Genomic DNA, 18,184 nt, shown 5'->3' with positions numbered 1-18,184 from the left:
GCACTTCCTTATTGAAAGAAGGGATCACTGGGGCTGATTTGCTACAAGGAGTAGAGGTTGTTCACCTAGTAACATCGGTATTGACTGTGCATAGAGAAGGCTCGTTCACACCATCAATGCAGATCAACTCAAGGGTACATAGAAAACAATCGTTTGTACCTTGTTCACACCATAATGCAGCAGGGAGGTGTGGTGCAGTGCACTGCATACAAATGCCTGTGTGCATTTTTTCACAGCGCAATGCGGTGCATAGATATGAATCCTAGATATGAAAACCTTAATTGCCATTTTAGTAACGCTTCAAGAAAAGAACATACATAAGGAAGTAAATGTAATAATACACCTCACCATGCCTGCACAACACACACCAGCATGCACATGTCAACTGGTGTTAAAGGTGAAGTATGGTCAAAGCTTTTTTGGCCATACTTCTCGTGGTTCAGTCGTCAGTTGAGTAGAACCCGACCATGTGGTCAGGATTCACCTAGAAGCCTTGACCGACACCTCAGCCTCTCAGGGAGGAACTGAGAGTCTGAGCCAGCCCCTCCCACTCCCTTTGCAGCCCAGCGCTCCAGTGAGTGCCGGAAGGGAAAGGAGAACTGAACGATCACTTGGGGGATAGATGTAGCATCGGATCAATGCTGCATTCACCTAGGTGAGTATAAAGCCCCTTTCACACTAATGGAGTCCACCACCTCAGCAGGGGATCTCTCTGCTGATCCCCGCTGAGCAGGCAGATGACAGGTCTGTGTCTGTTCTGCTGATGGAGAGCGAACACAACCCGCTGTTCTCTATGAGGCTGTCAGATGGAAACCAACCACCTGTCCATTTCCATCTCACTGTCATCCGATCAAATCTGCTGGATGGATGGGGATTTTCCCCATCCATCTGTTTTTAGCAGATCAGATGCCGGTGGGTGTCTACAGCTGCATAAAGAGCAATGCATAGTCCGATCAGGTCCTCTTGAAAAATTGACACGCAGGCCAGATCGGTTTATCAGTGTGAAAGGAGACAAATTGTTTTTTTTTTTTTTTTAATGCCCATATTGTTAGCAAATAAGTAGTTGAACGCATGTTCCCAATTGTACATGGGGGGGGGGGGGGGGAATAGATTTTTTGCATACGATTGTTTAATCAAAGTGAGCAGGTCTTAACTTCTACTGCATTAGGAGCTTAGCCCAATTCTATCCATGGGGAGTCAACAATGGGCTTATTCAATCCTGTGTACTTTAGAAACTCATTAGCATGGCTTTTATTCTACTTATGATAAACTAAAATCTACTTATTGCTATAGATTAGTGAACTTTGTACACCATCATTGGTCCTGAAGGAGCACTAAGCTTGCTAGCTGGTGAGTTCCATACAAGACCAATGCTTGTCTGATTCCTGCTGAGTTGAAGTCCAGTTATGGAAGTGAATATTGTAGTCTATGACCAAGACATAGTATCAATGGTAGCCATAGTGAGACTATAGAAATGGGGGTGGAGGAGAGGACAAAGACGAAGATGGAAAAACATGGGAGGATAGGTGGAGGGGCAGAAGGTTCTTGGGAAGAAAAAGTGAGCACTGAATGGATTACTCGGGTTGTAAGGGTGTGTTTTTAAGTAGGCATCAGTGTAGACAACATACTGCCAGGGCCTCCATGTAGACCTGAATATCTCTTTGAGTGTTATGTAGAGTAGCAGTAAGATCTTCTTTTAACCTTTGCAGACCAAAAAGATTTTGTGGGTTGCATGTTTGCGTTCACCAAAGTAGAATGCAAGCCTTCGCTGTTTTTAAAAGATGAATGGTCAGACAGGATTTGTATTTCCTTAAGCCCAACTCCAGGCAAAAACAGATTTTTTTTGTTCTATACAGAAGGGTTAAAATATATATATATTTTTTTATTATTATTTATTTTTATTTGTATCCCTACTGGGAAAATCTACCGTCAATTCCTGTCCTCCTGACGGTGTCATAAGGACATGAAGGTATACAGTATCTCCTAGATGAGGGCAGAGTTAACAAGAAATATACAGTAAAACCTTGGATTGCGTGCGTTCTTCATTCGGAAACATGCTTGTAATCCAAAGCACTTGTATATCAAAGCAAATTTCCCCATAAGAAATAATGGAAATTCAGATGATTTGTTCCACAACCATTTATTCATAAGGCATTCCGTTTATAGTCCATATACAGTAAAAAAAAGATTATAGCAATGTGACCAGGTTGTGTAATCATAAAATGTCCATCTACAAATGGCAGACTCCACAAGGGGATTAGAAGCAAAATCCAGCAGTGCTACCTAGTATAAAAGGGAAGAGAGGCGCATCTAAGTGTAGCAATATGGTTACATTTAATGAAGGTACAACATTTAGCAACTCGCATGGTTTATGATTAAAACAGGAACATCTAACTGTGCAGGCATCCGTGGTAAAGCTGTCCACATAAACTATCCTCCGCACCGCCGGCTCTCACCGCTGTCTGTCTGCAATCGTGACCGGGAAAACTACCCTGCAGTAGATCGGTCTGAAAGTGAAGCTTGAAGCGCTCGTGGAGCGCAGCGTGGAAGGGATGACATCGATGGCGGTGTGGAGGATGGTCTGCGTGGACAACTTTACCCGGATGCCTGCATACTTAGATGTTCCTGTTTTAATCATCAACCGTGTAAGTTGCTAAATGTTGTACCTTCATTAAATGTAACCATATTGCTGCTCTTAGAAGCGCCTCTCTTCTCTTTTATACTCTGTGGTGATGTCACGCTACTTGTATATCAAGACATTGCTCGTTTATCAACTCGGAATTTATTTTAAAAAAATGTTGCTTGTCTTGCAAAACACTCTCAATGCAGGGTTTTTCTCTACTTTTAGGCTGGGTTCACACTGCAGCGATGCGGGAACGCTGCAAATCCGCGGCGGGTTCCCGCATTTCGCATGCCTCCCGGCAGCAGTTCACACTGCCCTATGCGAACTGCTGGGAGTGTCAGTGAAACGTTAATGACACCCCCAGATCAGTTCGCATATCGCAGTGTGATCTGCAAACTTGGACAGGAATCGGATCGCATGCTGTGAACACCCATTCGATCCGATTCTGCTGCGGACCAAAAAAAGGGTCCTGTGTGAGTTTGGGCCGGATGCGATGCGAATTCAGCCATACTATCTGTATGACTGAACTCACATCGCACAGAGACCGCATGTGATTTGTACTGCAGTGCGGTGCGAATCACATCCGTTTCTCGTCACCGCAGCAGTGTGAACCCAGCCTGATTGGGTAGAGTCGAGATGTGTTAGGGCACCTGTCGAGATTTCTATTAATGAAATTTAAACATAAACTATACCCACCTTGACTTCAGCAACACGGTGTCCGCAAGCTCCCCACCTGGCCGCTGATATCTTCTCATGGCTGACTTTCAGGTCTTGATTGGCAGGATGTGGGCGGCATCACTCCCTCACATGTGTGGGAGTTCAGTCAGATTTGCCATTGCCAAATTTGTATAGTGAGCTGCGTGTGCACACTCACTGTACAGGGGCAGACAGGTAGGTAAGTCATTTTGAAGTAGAAGAGACGAAGCATGTCTTTTCTGCATTCAAATTCCTGCCATTTGTAATTTTGGCGTAAACTTCCACTTTAAATACTTGGTTAGGGCCTGTATGGCATTGTTTCCAAAATATTCAGAATGATATAATCAGGATGACGAGATGGTTTTTAATTTCTTTCTCTGTTCCTGGTGACAACTGCGCCTTCTTATTTCTTGCCCTGGTGTCACCGTGTGAGCACAGACAGCAATGCAAATGACTCTTTCCCATCCAAACTTTTACAAAAAAAAAAAAAAAAAGTTTGGGGTAAGGTTGGGCTTAAAATTCATAATAACTTTTTGGGGAATTAACTTTTTAACATTTCATATTTTTTTGTTGTGCACGATCTGAAATAAGCTATAGTAATGGGATTTATTTTTCTTTCAGTGCCTCGGTGAGGCTGTTTCTCTGCTTAGATGATCCTCCTGGTCCTTTTGATAGTCTAGAAGAGAGCAGGGTGAGTGTGCTTTGTTTTTGTAATTAATTTTCATATTGGCTTGTTATGTTCCTATTTTTTACTGCAGGCTTAGGAAGCTGTGGCTTCCATGAGATGAAGAAGCATGCTGGGATCTGTAGTTCCAGAGCAGCTAAAAAGCCGCAGGCTGACTAATCCGATGCCTTCTTCTTTTCCGTATAATGCCTTCTTCTCTGCTTTATGGTGGTAGCAGTTTTTTTCCTTCTTCCAAATTTGACTGAACATTGCTGTGCACTTAGGCTTTCTGCGAGACGTTAGAAGAAACAAATTACAGACTTCAAAGGGATCTTGCCGAGAAGCAGAAAGAGCTGGAAGCCATGAAGAAGCTGTTAAATGAGAAACAGCTGCATATACAGACCCTGGAAAGCCAGATTCGGTGAGTATTTCCTATTAAACTGCGATGTCTGCGGACATTTCCTGGCTACAATTTCATTGCTCTGCGGGCTCTTTACTTATAAATTATTGGACTTATTTTCACATTCTGGGTGGAATTGCCTCATTTTTGTCTTTAGTTCTGTGTAAATCTCGGCACTATTGGTGTTTGCAGCCTCTGTAGGTCACCAGATGGTCATACACCTGGGATAGGAAGCACTTTATTGCGGTCTGAATGTGGCCCTGAATAGAAGCAACATTTGTGTTACTGTTAGCCACACTTGTGTCTGAGAACAGATGGACTGCAAACATTTTAGGAGTGAAAAGTCTGTTAGTCTTAAAGTCTTGGACCCTAAATCTGTCACATTCTTTGCTGCATATGAGCTAAAGATGTTGAGCATCCCTGCCCTGGGATTACTACATGGTCTGAAAGTACACTAATTGCAGCTTCTTACTAAATACAGGTCATTGGAATGTGTGAAGCCACACTCCATAAGATCAGTGAAAAATGTAGCGCTAAAAATATAAAACAATAAACATTGAACAATATATCAAGTATTGCATGTAAATAATAAAAACTTTGTGATAAAAATCAATCTCAAATATAATGAATATAAAACAGAACGTGTATATAATGAGTAGAAACACAGGTGAGAAAGTCCCAATGGTGAGACAATCCTATGGAGTCCACCACAAAAAGTTGTTGCTCAGAAGTTGGGTACAAAGGCCTCAGCAGGCATGTAGAGCATCAGGGATAGGGTGTCCTCCACCCGAGATAAGGGGTATATACTCTCACCGAAAATTGTGGACTTGAATGTCAGCAAAAACGAGTCAATCAAGCGAGGATCAGCACATTCCCAAAACAATCCAGGGAATCTCAAAAGTGGTAGCGGCTAGTTCCTACCCAGTAGAAGGACCCTGGTGATGTCTGCTGACATCCCCAGGGCCCTTCTACTGGGTAGGGATTAGCTGCTACCTTTTTTTGAGAGAAGTGAAGAACGGGAACTTTTTGATGACTCAACAAGGTGGTCTTGTAATTAGTTTTGGGCTTTCCAGTCTGGCTGCTTAACACCTGAGTTCCAGCCTCACGATTACCTGCACGATTCCTTGGATTCGTCCTTGGAGCTCTTTGGATTCCCTGGATCGTTTTGGAAATCTGCTGATAGGGCTATCCTCGCTTGATTGACTCGTCGCTGACATTCGAGTCCACTATTTCCGGTAAGGGTGTATACCCCTTTTTTTTTTCCTCTTGTCTGCCATAGTTTGCTTCTACCTCTCCTACATTGGCTGCCCTTTAGGCTTGCTCATGGACCTACTCATCTGCTTAAGGACTACTACCTAAGGACAATGTTCGCTTATGGACATTACTTTCTAAATTAAATTAAATGTGTGTCTGTATCATATACGTTGTTAAGGCTGAGCACATCACTCTTTCAAGGTACCTTGCTCAAATCATAGCAGAGTGTTGTTTCTGTCATGTTCTGTGTACTGTGGGAGACCAGATATAGTGAATGTAGGGTCCTGGGTTTAGTAACACTTTAAGGGATGTGCTGTCAGTGATCTCTAGTAGCAAATTACCAGTCTCTGCCTCCTGCAGAAGTTCCCCAGTCTTAACACTTCAAGTGGGGGTGGGGGGTTTGCTTTGTAGTTTGCACCAACTACGAGTTGTATGCATTGAGATGAGGGGAAACCTAGTATTACTATTGACGAGGGAGGTGTTGGCGTAATCAAATTTATAATTTAAATAAAACCACACTACTGGCCTGGTAATATTGTAGCTACGCATCATCATTTTAATTAGTCATGCACTCTACCTTAGGGTAGATCATTGGATGACAGGTACTGCTATATATTTACTTTATAATTTCATAGTGCAAAATACCCTGAATGGAGGCAGTGATCATCTGTTTACTCATAGGAATACATTGCTGTTCATTTTTCATCTGTCAATGTTTGCACATAATCTTCAGTATATGTAATACTACAGAGGACTGTCCAAGGGCATGGACATCCTTCAGAAGATGCTCAGAATGGATTTGCTACCAGGACGGTTAAAGATTGGGGAGCTTCTGCAGGATCTAGAGACCACTGGCCTGATAATATTGTAGCCCCATGCTATCATTTAATTTTTCTTTTTTAACAGAACAAGTCTCTAGTTTTGTTCCATTTAAAAAACAGAAGCAGACCACCAACGTGGCACCTATATGCGGCCTCTTGGCAAGTGGGCTTTAACGCAGAGAGGCCACGTATATGTGTACCTGTGTAAACACATTTCTGTGCGGGGGGCGCACGCTCTCGGCATAGTCACCGGTAGGAACTGGAAAGCTTCCAATGCATACTTGCTATCGGCAACTTTCCGATCATGAGACAGCCAATCACAGTCGGCATTTAGAAGCTCTTAACGGGGCTGGGAGGCATCAGCGGGAAGGGTTAAGTACACCAGCAGGCAACCTGTTGCTTCATTGAAAGAAAAAAAAACATGACTGAACAAATGGCAGCTGTGTAACAGCGGCCTTATTTTTATAGTTTAGTATCAATTTATTCAATTTCATTTTAAGATAAACTCTGTGCTTCTATACGTAACATAAATATGCTGCAGTTATATACTGTATTTATTATTACATTATTACAGTTAAGAGAAATATAAAAAAAAAAAATTGCAAGTAACTGAATCTGATCTGGTATGAGTCTCGTGCAGTGCACACCCCTGTACAGTACCACTCAGACTGGGAAGGGGAGTGGCAGCATTGGGAGCTACATGCAATTATGTTGACAAGAAGCTCGCTGATAGAGTACAGTGATCAGAGAAATTAGGTAATCTGTCTGTTGCTGTACTTTTTCATGTTCAATCACATGCTGGAGGTGTCATTCTCCTGATTGTACGGTGTAAAGCTCAAGACTTGATGTGCAAAAATGCAAATCCTTTAGAAGGTAAAACTGTTCCCATATATGTATCATCTGTGTACTTGGCTGTTTCCCTGGAGTCCAGCTTTAACATCCTTAGTAAAAAAAAAAAATCAAATCTGATTGTTTGTAGGGAAATGAGTATGGGACACAGTAAGGCACGCAGACCTTCCATAGAGGAGAGCGAATGCAGTGGTGAGGTGGAGTCCTCCGCCATTGAAGCCGATCAAGCCGCCTCTACAGAGAATGGGTAAGTTTATACTTGGGTTGGGTTTTCTCCTTGTGAAAATGGAGCAGAACTCTCTGAAGTCTAGAAAATGGCCATTGTTGCCTTTTGACATCTGTGGAACTGTATAAACAGAGATGTGCAACAGTAACTGCATGCCTATAATTGTTTGATTTTTATGTCAAAAATGACATGGAATAGGCTCAGAGGGCAGAATGTGATAATGGCACACTAACCGGTACCAAGAGGACAGGTTACCAAGACCATGCTGCAATTAGATAGGCAAGAATCCACAACAACTCGCCAAAACATCAACCATTAGATTACCAGTACACATGAGGTCAGGTAAAATACACCTATATGCCAACACTACCTTAAAGCTTTGTTAAAGTGGAACTAAAGGGAAGAATGCCCCTCTTTTCAATGAGGAATGAATGAGAGGACTTACAAGAGCAAAGCCAGAGAAGACAGCAATGTAAACCAAGGCAACCGCACTGCCTTGGTCTCGTGAATTAGAATGGAAAGGCACATGCGCAAGTAACATAAGCAACACACAGTTTTAGCAATATCCATAGAAGAGGGTCACTATGGAGGGTTCATAGTGTCTCTAAAGCCTTAAAGTGGATGTAAACCCCGATTCATGAAATTTGAGCTGGGCACATATATCTGCAGTGTTTTATTGTCTCTCTAAAGCCTTAAGTCCCGTGGCTTTATCCTGCTCTGTTCTTCTGTTATCAACATGATAACTTCTGACATGTTCTATGAAACATGACAAAACCAGCCTGAAATTGGTGTCAGGGCGGGTGCTATAAATAGATTAGCAGACAGCTGGTCAATTCACAGCACAGCTCTGCAAGTCTCTGCCTATGTGGAGTGGGGGTGTGTGCCTTTCCTCCAATCAGCTGTCTGTGTATGCTAAGGCTCCCCTCCCCCTGCTGGAATAGGAAGAGAAAATTCTAACACCATGTGCCCTTTCTAAACGGTATATAAAGATGAAGACAGCAGAGATGCATGTAAAACTTTTATGTAGGAGGATTTGTTTCATCTCTGTGTATCATCTTAGGCTGTTCACTTCACTGGGTATAGGAGAGGGTTTACATCCACTTTAAAGCGTTTAACCCCCCAAAAAAAATATGCTGCTCCTGTCCCTTTTTAATGTGCAAGCTGCAGCTTTTGCTCTTTGCCAAGATATCGTGGTCTAAGTGCTTGTCTGCATCATCCACAGGTCTCCTCTCTGCCTGTTTTCAGTTTCCCCTCCCTCTGCCTGTCAATATGTAGTCTCGAGTGAGAAAACCGATCTCCTACACTCCCAGCCATGCCCCTCTCTTCTCCTATCCTTTTATCTTAGTGCATTCTATGCATTAAAGCTGAGTTCCACCCATATAAATAGCGGCTACAAAAAGTGTAGCTGCTGACTTTTAATAATCAGACACTTGTCCTACGGTCCAGTGATGTGGACGAGCGAAGCTCCGCTCCTCTCCCCCTCCTCTCCTCGATTGGCCAGGCAATCCTCTGGGACCTGTGACGTGTCCCAGAAGATTGCACGGAGGGAGGGGGGAGAGGTGAACGTCCTTCCAGCTCCACGGAGCCCCGGAAAGACGTGGGAGCTGGATGCCCCTAAAAAAATAAAAAAAAAAAAAAAAAAAGGGTATCCGCGCCCCCCAAAAAAAGTGGCATGTCAGAGGGTCACCTTCACTTAAAGCGGAAGTTCAATTTTTGGGTGGAACTCTGCTTTAAGGTAAAAATCCTCTGGTGCATGGTCCTTCCCAGCCCCCTTATACTTGAGCCTGATTTCCATCCAGCAATGTGCATGAGAGCAGCGTCTCACTCGGCTCTCTCCTTCCTTACTGGGCAGATTGATGGCACTGAGAGCCATTGACACCCCTGTCAATCAAATTATGTGACAAGGGGGGTGGGGCCAAGCTGCACTGTCTGTGTCAATGGACACAGACAAGGTGGCTCAGGAGCAAACCTGCACAATTGCCCCCATAAAAATTGTCTTTCTATGGGGGTAGTCACCGAAGAGGAGGAGCTAGGAGTGCAGGCGGGTGACCCCAGAAAAGGAGGATCGGTGCTGCGCTGAAAAACCATTGCACAGAGCAGGTAAGTATCACATTTTTATTCTTTTGATCCAAAAAAACAAAAACAAAGCTTTAATATAACTGCATTGCAACTCCAATTTTGTTGAGAAAAAAACATTTCCCTTCGGGTGATCTCTGTACAGTGCAAGGATTTTAACAATCTTTGTTGCAGATTCCTATCTTTTGTTATTCTGTAGAATTCACTGTTTGTTCCTCTGTGCCCCTGTGCTTAGTGAGTCTAATGGGAGTGGTTGCATAATCATCAATCAACTGCAGCAGACTTATGGCTCTGAGGGAAGTTGCAGGGTCTACATTCCTTTAGACATTATTTCCTATTGGGAGTATCTTATCAAAAATGACATTTTTGTTGCAGGGGATGCCAAAAATCTGACTTGTATCTTAGTGTAGACTTTTGGTAAACCCATTGAGCCAATCACACAAGTGGGAAATTGTTTCTGGGGGTGTTATGTACAAATGCTGTGTATAGAACATCTGCAGGTAGTCATATTGCATTGCACTTTACAGAACATTTCAGAGCTGCAGATTAAAAAGGAATGGTAATTGTTATTAACATTCAATTGCAGTATGACTTATAATTTTATTTTGTTTGCTATTTTTTTTTCGCATGAAAGTGAAGTTACCCTTTAAGTACTGTGTACTTTATGTAAAAAATATAAGCTTGCTTGAGGGTGAAATTAAAAAAATACAAAAATAAAAAATGAGTTTAGTTCCACTTTAACTGGTTGTCGCCCAGCCTCTGTCAAATGACGGTGGGGTGATGGTGTGGCTGTTGTTCTGGCATGCCGTCATATGACAGCATCCCAGAACGGGCGCGGAGATCGCAGCTGCACCGTGTTGCTAGGACATGGAGCGACCCCGATCTGTGGAAAGAGCTGTGGCTCTTCAAACATGTGATCACCTGTGTCCAATCACAGCGGGGTCACATGTAAACAAGGAAGTGCCGATAATCAGCGCTCCTAGCCTTAACTGACAGAGTGTGTGGCGAGGAGAGCCGATCAGCAGCATCTCCAAGCAGGGGGACATTTAGGAATGTAATCAGGGCACCGATCATCAGTGCCCTGATTACAATAGTGAAGAGTAGTGTCATCATGCAGTGCCCACAAGTGCCACCAATCAGTGCCCATTAGCGATACCAGTCATTGCTGACAATCAGTGCCACCTATCAGTGCTGCCCATCACTGCTGTCAATCAGTGTCCATCAGTACCGCCTATCCATGCTGCCTATCAGTGTCCATCAGTGCCGCCTAACATTGCTCATCAGTGCCACCTAGCAGTGCTCATAAGTATGGCATATTAGTACCACCTAATCATTGCCCATAAGTGCCGACTCTTCAGTGCCCATAAGTGCCACCTCATCAATGCCCATCAGTTCAGCCTATCAGTTTTTTTTCAAAATGTTTTTGGTCTTTTTTATAAAAAAAAACAAAAAAACAGCAGTGATTAAATACCACCAAAATAAAGCTCTATTTGTGTGAAGAAAATTATAAAAAAATAGTTTTGGTACAGTGTAGCATGACCGCACAATTGTCATTCAAAGTGCGACAGCGCTGAAAGCTGAAAAATGGCCTGGGCAGGAAGGGGGTGTAAGTGCCTGGTAGGCAAGTGGTTAAAGGAGCTTGAACTAACATTTGTATAGGTCCACACAGAGCTTCATGATTAATCGTTAAAAAATTGCGATCTCGATTCAAGCCCCCTCGTGATCTTAATCCAGCATTTCCATAATTCATGTAACAAGTGCAGAGCCATCAAACTTTGGCTTTTTTTAAATTTATTTTATTTGTATTTATTTTTTATCACAACATTGCTTAGCACTGAGAGATTAAAAGAAACATTGTATTATTTGGTATTTTTAAGAGATCAAAGGGATGACCATCGATCTACAAATGAGGTCAGCTTAACCATTTAAAGACAGCCTTTTTTTTTACACTTGTTGCTTACAAGTTAAAATCAGTATTTTTTGCTAGAAAATTACTTATAACCCCCAAACATATATTAAATATATATTTAGCAGAGAGCCAAGAGACTAAAATGGCGGTCATTTAAATATTTTGTGTCACACTGTGTTTCAGTATTTCAAACGCAATTTTTTGGGGGAAAAAAATGCACTTCAGTGAATAAAAAAAATTAAAAATAAACAGTAAAGTTAGCCCAATTTTTGTATTCTGTGAAAGATGATGCGCCGAGAATCATGCTCTTTATTCTAAGCAAAAAAATTGTGATTCTCGTTTCATCCAGAATCGGGCAGCTCTAGGTCAACATTAAGGAAAACCCATCATTAAAATTTACACACCAAACGAGCAACATATAGTACAATACATATTGGGGGGGGGGGGGGGGTCCTAGGCAGGGTGGATATAAATCAATGATTTAAAAAAACAAAATTGGGTATGGCAGTGGTTGGTGTCAGCAGGGCAGTGGTCGGTGTCAGTGGTTGTTGTCAGCAGGGCAGTGGTCAGTGTCAGTGGTTGGTGTCAGCAGGGCAGTGGTTGGTGTCAGCAGGGCAGTGGTTGGTGTCAGTGGTCGGTGTCAGCAGGGCAGTGGTTGGTGTCAGTGGTCGGTGTCAGCAGGGCAGTGGTTGGTGTCAGTGGTCGGTGTCAGCAGGGCAGTGGTTGGTGTCAGTGGTTGGTGTCAGTGGTCGGTGTCAGCAGGGCAGTGGTTGGTGTCAGTGGTTGGTGTCAGTGGTTGGTGTCAGTGGTCGGTGTCAGCAGGGCAGTGGTTGGTGTCAGTGGTTGGTGTCAGTGGTCGGTGTCAGCAGGGCAGTGGTTGGTGTCAGTGGTTGGTGTCAGTGGTCGGTGGTCGGTGTCAGCAGGGCAGTGGTTGGTGTCAGTGGTTGGTGTCAGTGGTCGGTGTCAGCAGGGCAGTGGTTGGTGTCAGTGGTCGGTGTCAGCAGGGCAGTGGTTGGTGTCAGTAGTTGGTGTCAGTGGTCGGTGTCAGCAGGGCAGTGGTTGGTGTCAGTGGTCGGTGTCAGCAGGGCAGTGGTTGGTGTCAGTGGTTGGTGTCAGTGGTTGGTGTCAGTGGTTGGTGTCAGTGGTTGGTGTCAGTGGTTGGTGTCAGTGGTTGGTGTCAGTGGTTGGTGTCAGTGGTTGGTGTCAGTGGTTGGTGTCAGTGGTTGGTGTCAGTGGTTGGTGTCAGTGGTTGGTGTCAGTGGTTGGTGTCAGTGGTTGGTGTCAGTGGTTGGTGTCAGTGGTTGGTGTCAGTGGTTGGTGTCAGTGGTTGGTGTCAGTGGTTGGTGTCAGTGGTTGGTGTCAGTGGTTGGTGTCAGTGGTCGGTGTCAGTGGTCGGTGTCAGTGGTCGGTGTCAGTGGTCGGTGTCAGTGGTCGGTGTCAGTGGTTGGTGTCAGTGGTTGGTGTCAGTGGTCGGTGTCAGCAGGGCAGTGGTTGGTGTCAGTGGTCGGTGTCAGCAGGGCAGTGGTTGGTGTCAGTGGTCGGTGTCAGCAGGGCAGTGGTTGGTGTCAGTGGTCGGTGTCAGCAGGGCAGTGGTTGGTGTCAGTGGTTGGTGTCAGTGGTTGGTGTCAGTGGTTGGTGTCAGTGGTCGGTGTCAGTGGTTGGTGTCAGTGGTCGGTGTCAGCAGGGCAGTGGTTGGTGTCAGTGGTTGGTGTCAGTGGTCGGTGTCAGCAGGGCAGTGGTTGGTGTCAGTGGTCGGTGTCAGCAGGGCAGTGGTTGGTGTCAGTGGTCGGTGTCAGCAGGGCAGTGGTTGGTGTCAGTGGTTGGTGTCAGCAGGGCAGTGGTTGGTGTCAGTGGTTGGTGTCAGTGGTTGGTGTCAGTGGTTGGTGTCAGTGGTTGGTGTCAGTGGTTGGTGTCAGTGGTTGGTGTCAGTGGTTGGTGTCAGTGGTTGGTGTCAGTGGTTGGTGTCAGTGGTTGGTGTCAGTGGTTGGTGTCAGTGGTTGGTGTCAGTGGTTGGTGTCAGTGGTTGGTGTCAGTGGTTGGTGTCAGTGGTTGGTGTCAGTGGTTGGTGTCAGTGGTTGGTGTCAGTGGTCGGTGTCAGCAGGGCAGTGGTTGGTGTCAGTGGTTGGTGTCAGTGGTCGGTGTCAGCAGGGCAGTGGTTGGTGTCAGTGGTTGGTGTCAGTGGTCGGTGTCAGCAGGGCAGTGGTTGGTGTCAGTGGTTGGTGTCAGTGGTCGGTATCAGCAGGGCAGTGGTTGGTGTCAGTAGTTGGTGTCAGTGGTCGGTGTCAGCAGGGCAGTGGTTGGTGTCAGTGGTCGGTGTCAGCAGGGCAGTGGTTGGTGTCAGTGGTTGGTGTCAGTGGTTGTGTCATTGGTTGGGTGTCAGTGGTTGGTGTCAGTGGTTGGTGTCATGGTTGTGTCAGTGGTTTGGTGCATGGTGTGTCAGTGATTGGTGTCAGTGGTTGGTGTCAGTGGTTGGTGTCAGTGGTTGGTGTCAGTGGTTGGTGTCAGTGGTTGGTGTCAGTGGTTGGTGTCAGTGGTTGGTGTCAGTGGTTGGTGTCAGTGGTTGGTGTCAGTGGTTGGTGTCAGTGGTCGGTGTCAGCAGGGCAGTGGTTGGTGTCAGTGGTCGGTGTCAGCAGGGCAGTGGTTGGTGTCAGTGGTCGGTGTCAGCAGGGCAGTGGTTGGTGTCAGTGGTCGGTGTCAGCAGGGCAGTGGTTGGTGTCAGTGGTTGGTGTCAGCAGGGCAGTGGTTGGTGTCAGTGGTTGGTGTCAGTGGTTGGTGTCAGTGGTTGGTGTCAGTGGTTGGTGTCAGTGGTTGGTGTCAGTGGTTGGTGTCAGTGGTTGGTGTCAGTGGTTGGTGTCAGTGGTTGGTGTCAGTGGTTGGTGTCAGTGGTTGGTGTCAGTGGTTGGTGTCAGTGGTTGGTGTCAGTGGTTGGTGTCAGTGGTTGGTGTCAGTGGTTGGTGTCAGTGGTTGGTGTCAGTGGTTGGTGTCAGTGGTCGGTGTCAGTGGTCGGTGTCAGTGGTCGGTGTCAGTGGTCGGTGTCAGTGGTCGGTGTCAGTGGTTGGTGTCAGTGGTTGGTGTCAGTGGTTGGTGTCAGCAGGGCAGTGGTTGGTGTCAGTGGTCGGTGTCAGCAGGGCAGTGGTTGGTGTCAGTGGTCGGTGTCAGCAGGGCAGTGGTTGGTGTCAGTGGTCGGTGTCAGCAGGGCAGTGGTTGGTGTCAGTGGTTGGTGTCAGCAGGGCAGTGGTTGGTGTCAGTGGTCGGTGTCAGCAGGGCAGTGGTCGGTGTCAGCAGGGCAGTGGTCGGTGTCAGCAGGGCAGTGGTCGGTGTCAGCAGGGCAGTGGTCGGTGTCGGTAGGGCAGTTGACGGTGTTAGCTTTTTTTTTTTTTAATGCATTTTCTTTTTACAAGCTAATTTTTTCTTAATTTTTTTTTTTTACAATCCTTTTTTCGGGGTGGGGGGCTTGGTGCCCTTGACCGTGTTGGATTGGGGGGGGGGGGCACGCATTTGTGGTGTCAGACGTTTATTTACAATTTTTTTTATTTTATCTACAATTTTATTTTGTAATATTTTAATATTACAAAATAATATTTTGTAATATTTGTATTGTATGTATGTGTGTGGTGTCATTCTTTTTTATCAGCCCTGTTGGGGGCTTTGGTGACATCTCCCATTTGAGACAGAGAAAGGGACAGAAGACACAAATTCCCCAGTCTGCATTGAAGATGAATGGAGAGGAGACAGAGGCTTCTCTCCATTCATAAACTGAAGCAGAGTAACAAAAATTGCGTGCCCCCCCCCCCCCCCCCCCCCCCAAAAAAAAAAATCCATACCAAGCCCTTCAGGTTACTCTGCTCAGTTATGATAGGACACAGGAGCCAATCGGTAAGGAACACTGTTTCCCATTCAGAAAAGAAAGTGGTGTAAATGACATACCAGCCCCTTTCTCCGCTCTCCATCTTGACAGATTCGCCCGCGGGAGAGGGGGGACGTGGGAGGGAGGAGGAGGAAGAAGCAGCAGGCAGATGAGGAGGACACGGAGGGGCACCAGAGAAGAAGGGGGGGATTGGAGGAGAACACAGGCGCTGGAGGAGGAAGAAGACACTGAGGACAGTCAGGGATGATCGGTGCAGCGGGGGACAGCTGTGAGCACTCATAGTTTCATAGTTAGTAAGGTTGAATAAAGACACCAGTCCATCCAGTTCAACCTGAGTGAGTGTCTACAATTGTCCCTATCCCTGTACATTGCACACTCACATCAGTCCCTACCCTCAAGGATCCAAGGTCCCAATTCATATACTAGGGCCAATTTTGGACAGAAGCCAATTAACCTACCTGCATGTCTTTGGATTGTGGGAGGAAACCGGAGAACCCGGAGGAAAACCCATGCAGGCACAGGGAGAACATGCAAACTCCAGGCAGGTGGTGTCGTGGTTGGGATTTGAACCAGCGACCCTTCTTACTGCTAGGTGAGAGTGCTACCCACTACACCACTGTGCTGCCCATCTCCCTGCATGGCTTTTCAGGTGAAAGCCACAGGAGGTAGAAGAGAAGCAATGATGAAAAGCCATGCAGGGAGATCGGTGCTCACAGCTGTCCCTGCCGCACCAATCATCCCCGACTGTCACTGGGCATCCATGTGTGCAGAAGTTACAGGGGGCCATGGGCGGGGAGTAGGCTGGCATCACGACTCCACCCACCGAGTGATAGAGAACAGACCCGCCCACTGAATCCAGAGTTTTTGGGGGCTCCAAATAGAGAAGTGGGAGATATTTGAAAGGTAAGGATACAGGCAGGAAGCATGTATATCTTTATAGTTCAGCACTATGGCAGTACTTTATAGTTGATGAGAGTGGGTTTACATCCACTTTAATGCATTCTATGCATTAAGATAAAAATAACTTCTGTGTGTAGCACCCCCCAGCTTCCTACCTGAGCTCCTTCTCCAGCAATGTCCACGATCCCCTCCAGCCATCCAGTACACTCCTGATTGACTGAGACAGAGCAGCGGTGCTATTGGCTCCCGCGGCTGTCAAAGTCAGTCGGCCAATCAGGGGAGAGAGGGGGTGGGGCCAGGACGGGGCTCCGTGTCTGAATGGATACATGGAGCTCTGACTCAGCTTGAGTGACGACCTATAGCAAGCTGCTGGCTGAGGGGAACTCAAAGGAGGGAGAGGCTGGGCTGCTCTGTGCAAAACCAACTGCACAGAGGAGGTAAGTATAACATGTTTGTTTGTTTTTTATAAAAAAATAAAAATAAAAAAAAAAAGCGAGCCTTTACAATCACTTTAAAGTGGTTGTTGTAAAGCCATTAACTAAAAAAATAAAATAAATAAATAAAAAAACAACCTGCAAGACAAAGGCATAATGAGCTTGTGGCTTCATGTGACGGGGCACAGTGGCTTCATTTGACTGCCCCTTGATTAATTTTAAATAAACGTAGGCTTTAAGGGGGCAAGGGCAGGTAGGTCAGTGCATTTCAGGTAGGTCAGTGTGGGTCAGTGCGTGTCAGCCGGGTAGGTCAGTGTGTGTCAGGTAGGTCATGTAGGTCAGTGCATGTCAGATGGGTAGGTCAGTGTGTGTCAGGTAGGTCATGTAGGTCAATGTATGACTTTGGGCTGAAGCCACTGGTCTTTTTGCAACCTACCAATGCCCCGGACGTCGGCACATGCTGTTAGAGGGGGTATCTCCTAAACCGTTCAGGTTTAGGAGATATCCGGGGTAGCTACAGGTAAGCCTTATTATAGGCTTGCCTGTAATAAAGTGGCTGTAAAGGGTTTACAACCACTTTAAGCTGAGCTCTTACACATGAGAATTAAAAAGCAAATGGTGATAAGAATTTTGGGTACAAGGCATAATATTTGTAATGACTATGACTTTGATCAGTGGAGTGACCTTCCGGTCATTAAAGCAGAACTTTCATTATATAAAGAGCTCAATCTGTTCTCTGCTGCATGAGTATAAATGTGACATTTACGTTGCCTTAATACGCTTCTTTTGATGAAGTTCTCTTGGAGTTAACAACTAAAATCCATTCTGGCAGCCAGTTAAAGGTACCATTTGCATGTAATATTTCTGCTTTAATGGATAACAAAGTGCGATTCTTACCTGTGGCATAAGTGATCTCGTTGAAGGGTAGAATTGCTGAACAAGTTGCTTTTGTGATAATAGACTACAATATTCTTCCTTTTCTCCCAAGTAAAAGGCGTGTTTTAAAGCTGAATTCCAGGATGATTTAAGTAACGTCATTTATTGCAGTTATGCATTCACTTAAAATAATATTAAAAATATTAAACCCTCAGCGTTTTTTTTAGCTTAACACATTGAGCACAATAATATAAACATTCCCCATGAAGGATTTCTTAAAATTTGTACCTCTGCACTTGCAATTTATGACTCTTAGTTCTGCTAGCTCCTGCTCTCTCAGGGCTGCTTCCCTGAACTTTCTGCCTTCACAGGAAAGCATTATCGGTGGACAGCACCAGTTTGTTAATTTGAAGAGGAGGAGGGAGGAACCAGCAGCACACACACCCCTTTTGCCTGTTCTGACATCTTTGGAAGCGACCTTGCACACTCCCTATTGGCCAGTCATGGTAGCTGTTTAAAGTGATCCTAAACGCACACTGTTTAATTTACATTGTCTCTTCGCTTTCTGTATATGGATGATGGCACTTT

At 45.4% G+C, this 18,184-nt stretch overlaps 1 protein-coding gene across 2 annotated transcripts in view; it reads left to right on the top strand.

Annotated features, from left to right (window-relative positions):
- SNX16 (sorting nexin 16) overlaps window positions 1–18,184 on the top strand; it is a 65,987-nt gene that overhangs the window by 35,863 nt on the left and 11,940 nt on the right. The window contains exons 5-7 of one of the 2 annotated variants that reach the window (XM_077492938.1): window positions 3,941–4,010; window positions 4,268–4,404; window positions 7,438–7,554. In XM_077492938.1, coding sequence (XP_077349064.1) covers window positions 3,941–4,010; window positions 4,268–4,404; window positions 7,438–7,554 — 324 coding nt within the window. The remainder of the gene's footprint in view (window positions 1–3,940; window positions 4,011–4,267; window positions 4,405–7,437; window positions 7,555–18,184) is intronic. The other variant, XM_077492939.1, reaches the window with a different exon arrangement.

This window comes from Lithobates pipiens, unplaced genomic scaffold, assembly GCF_037356315.1.
Source record: "Lithobates pipiens isolate NorthernLeopardFrog02 unplaced genomic scaffold, aLitPip1_a1.2 Scaffold_19, whole genome shotgun sequence".
Lineage (NCBI taxonomy): Eukaryota > Metazoa > Chordata > Amphibia > Anura > Ranidae > Lithobates > Lithobates pipiens.
This window is presented reverse-complemented; position numbering and strand designations above follow the sequence as displayed.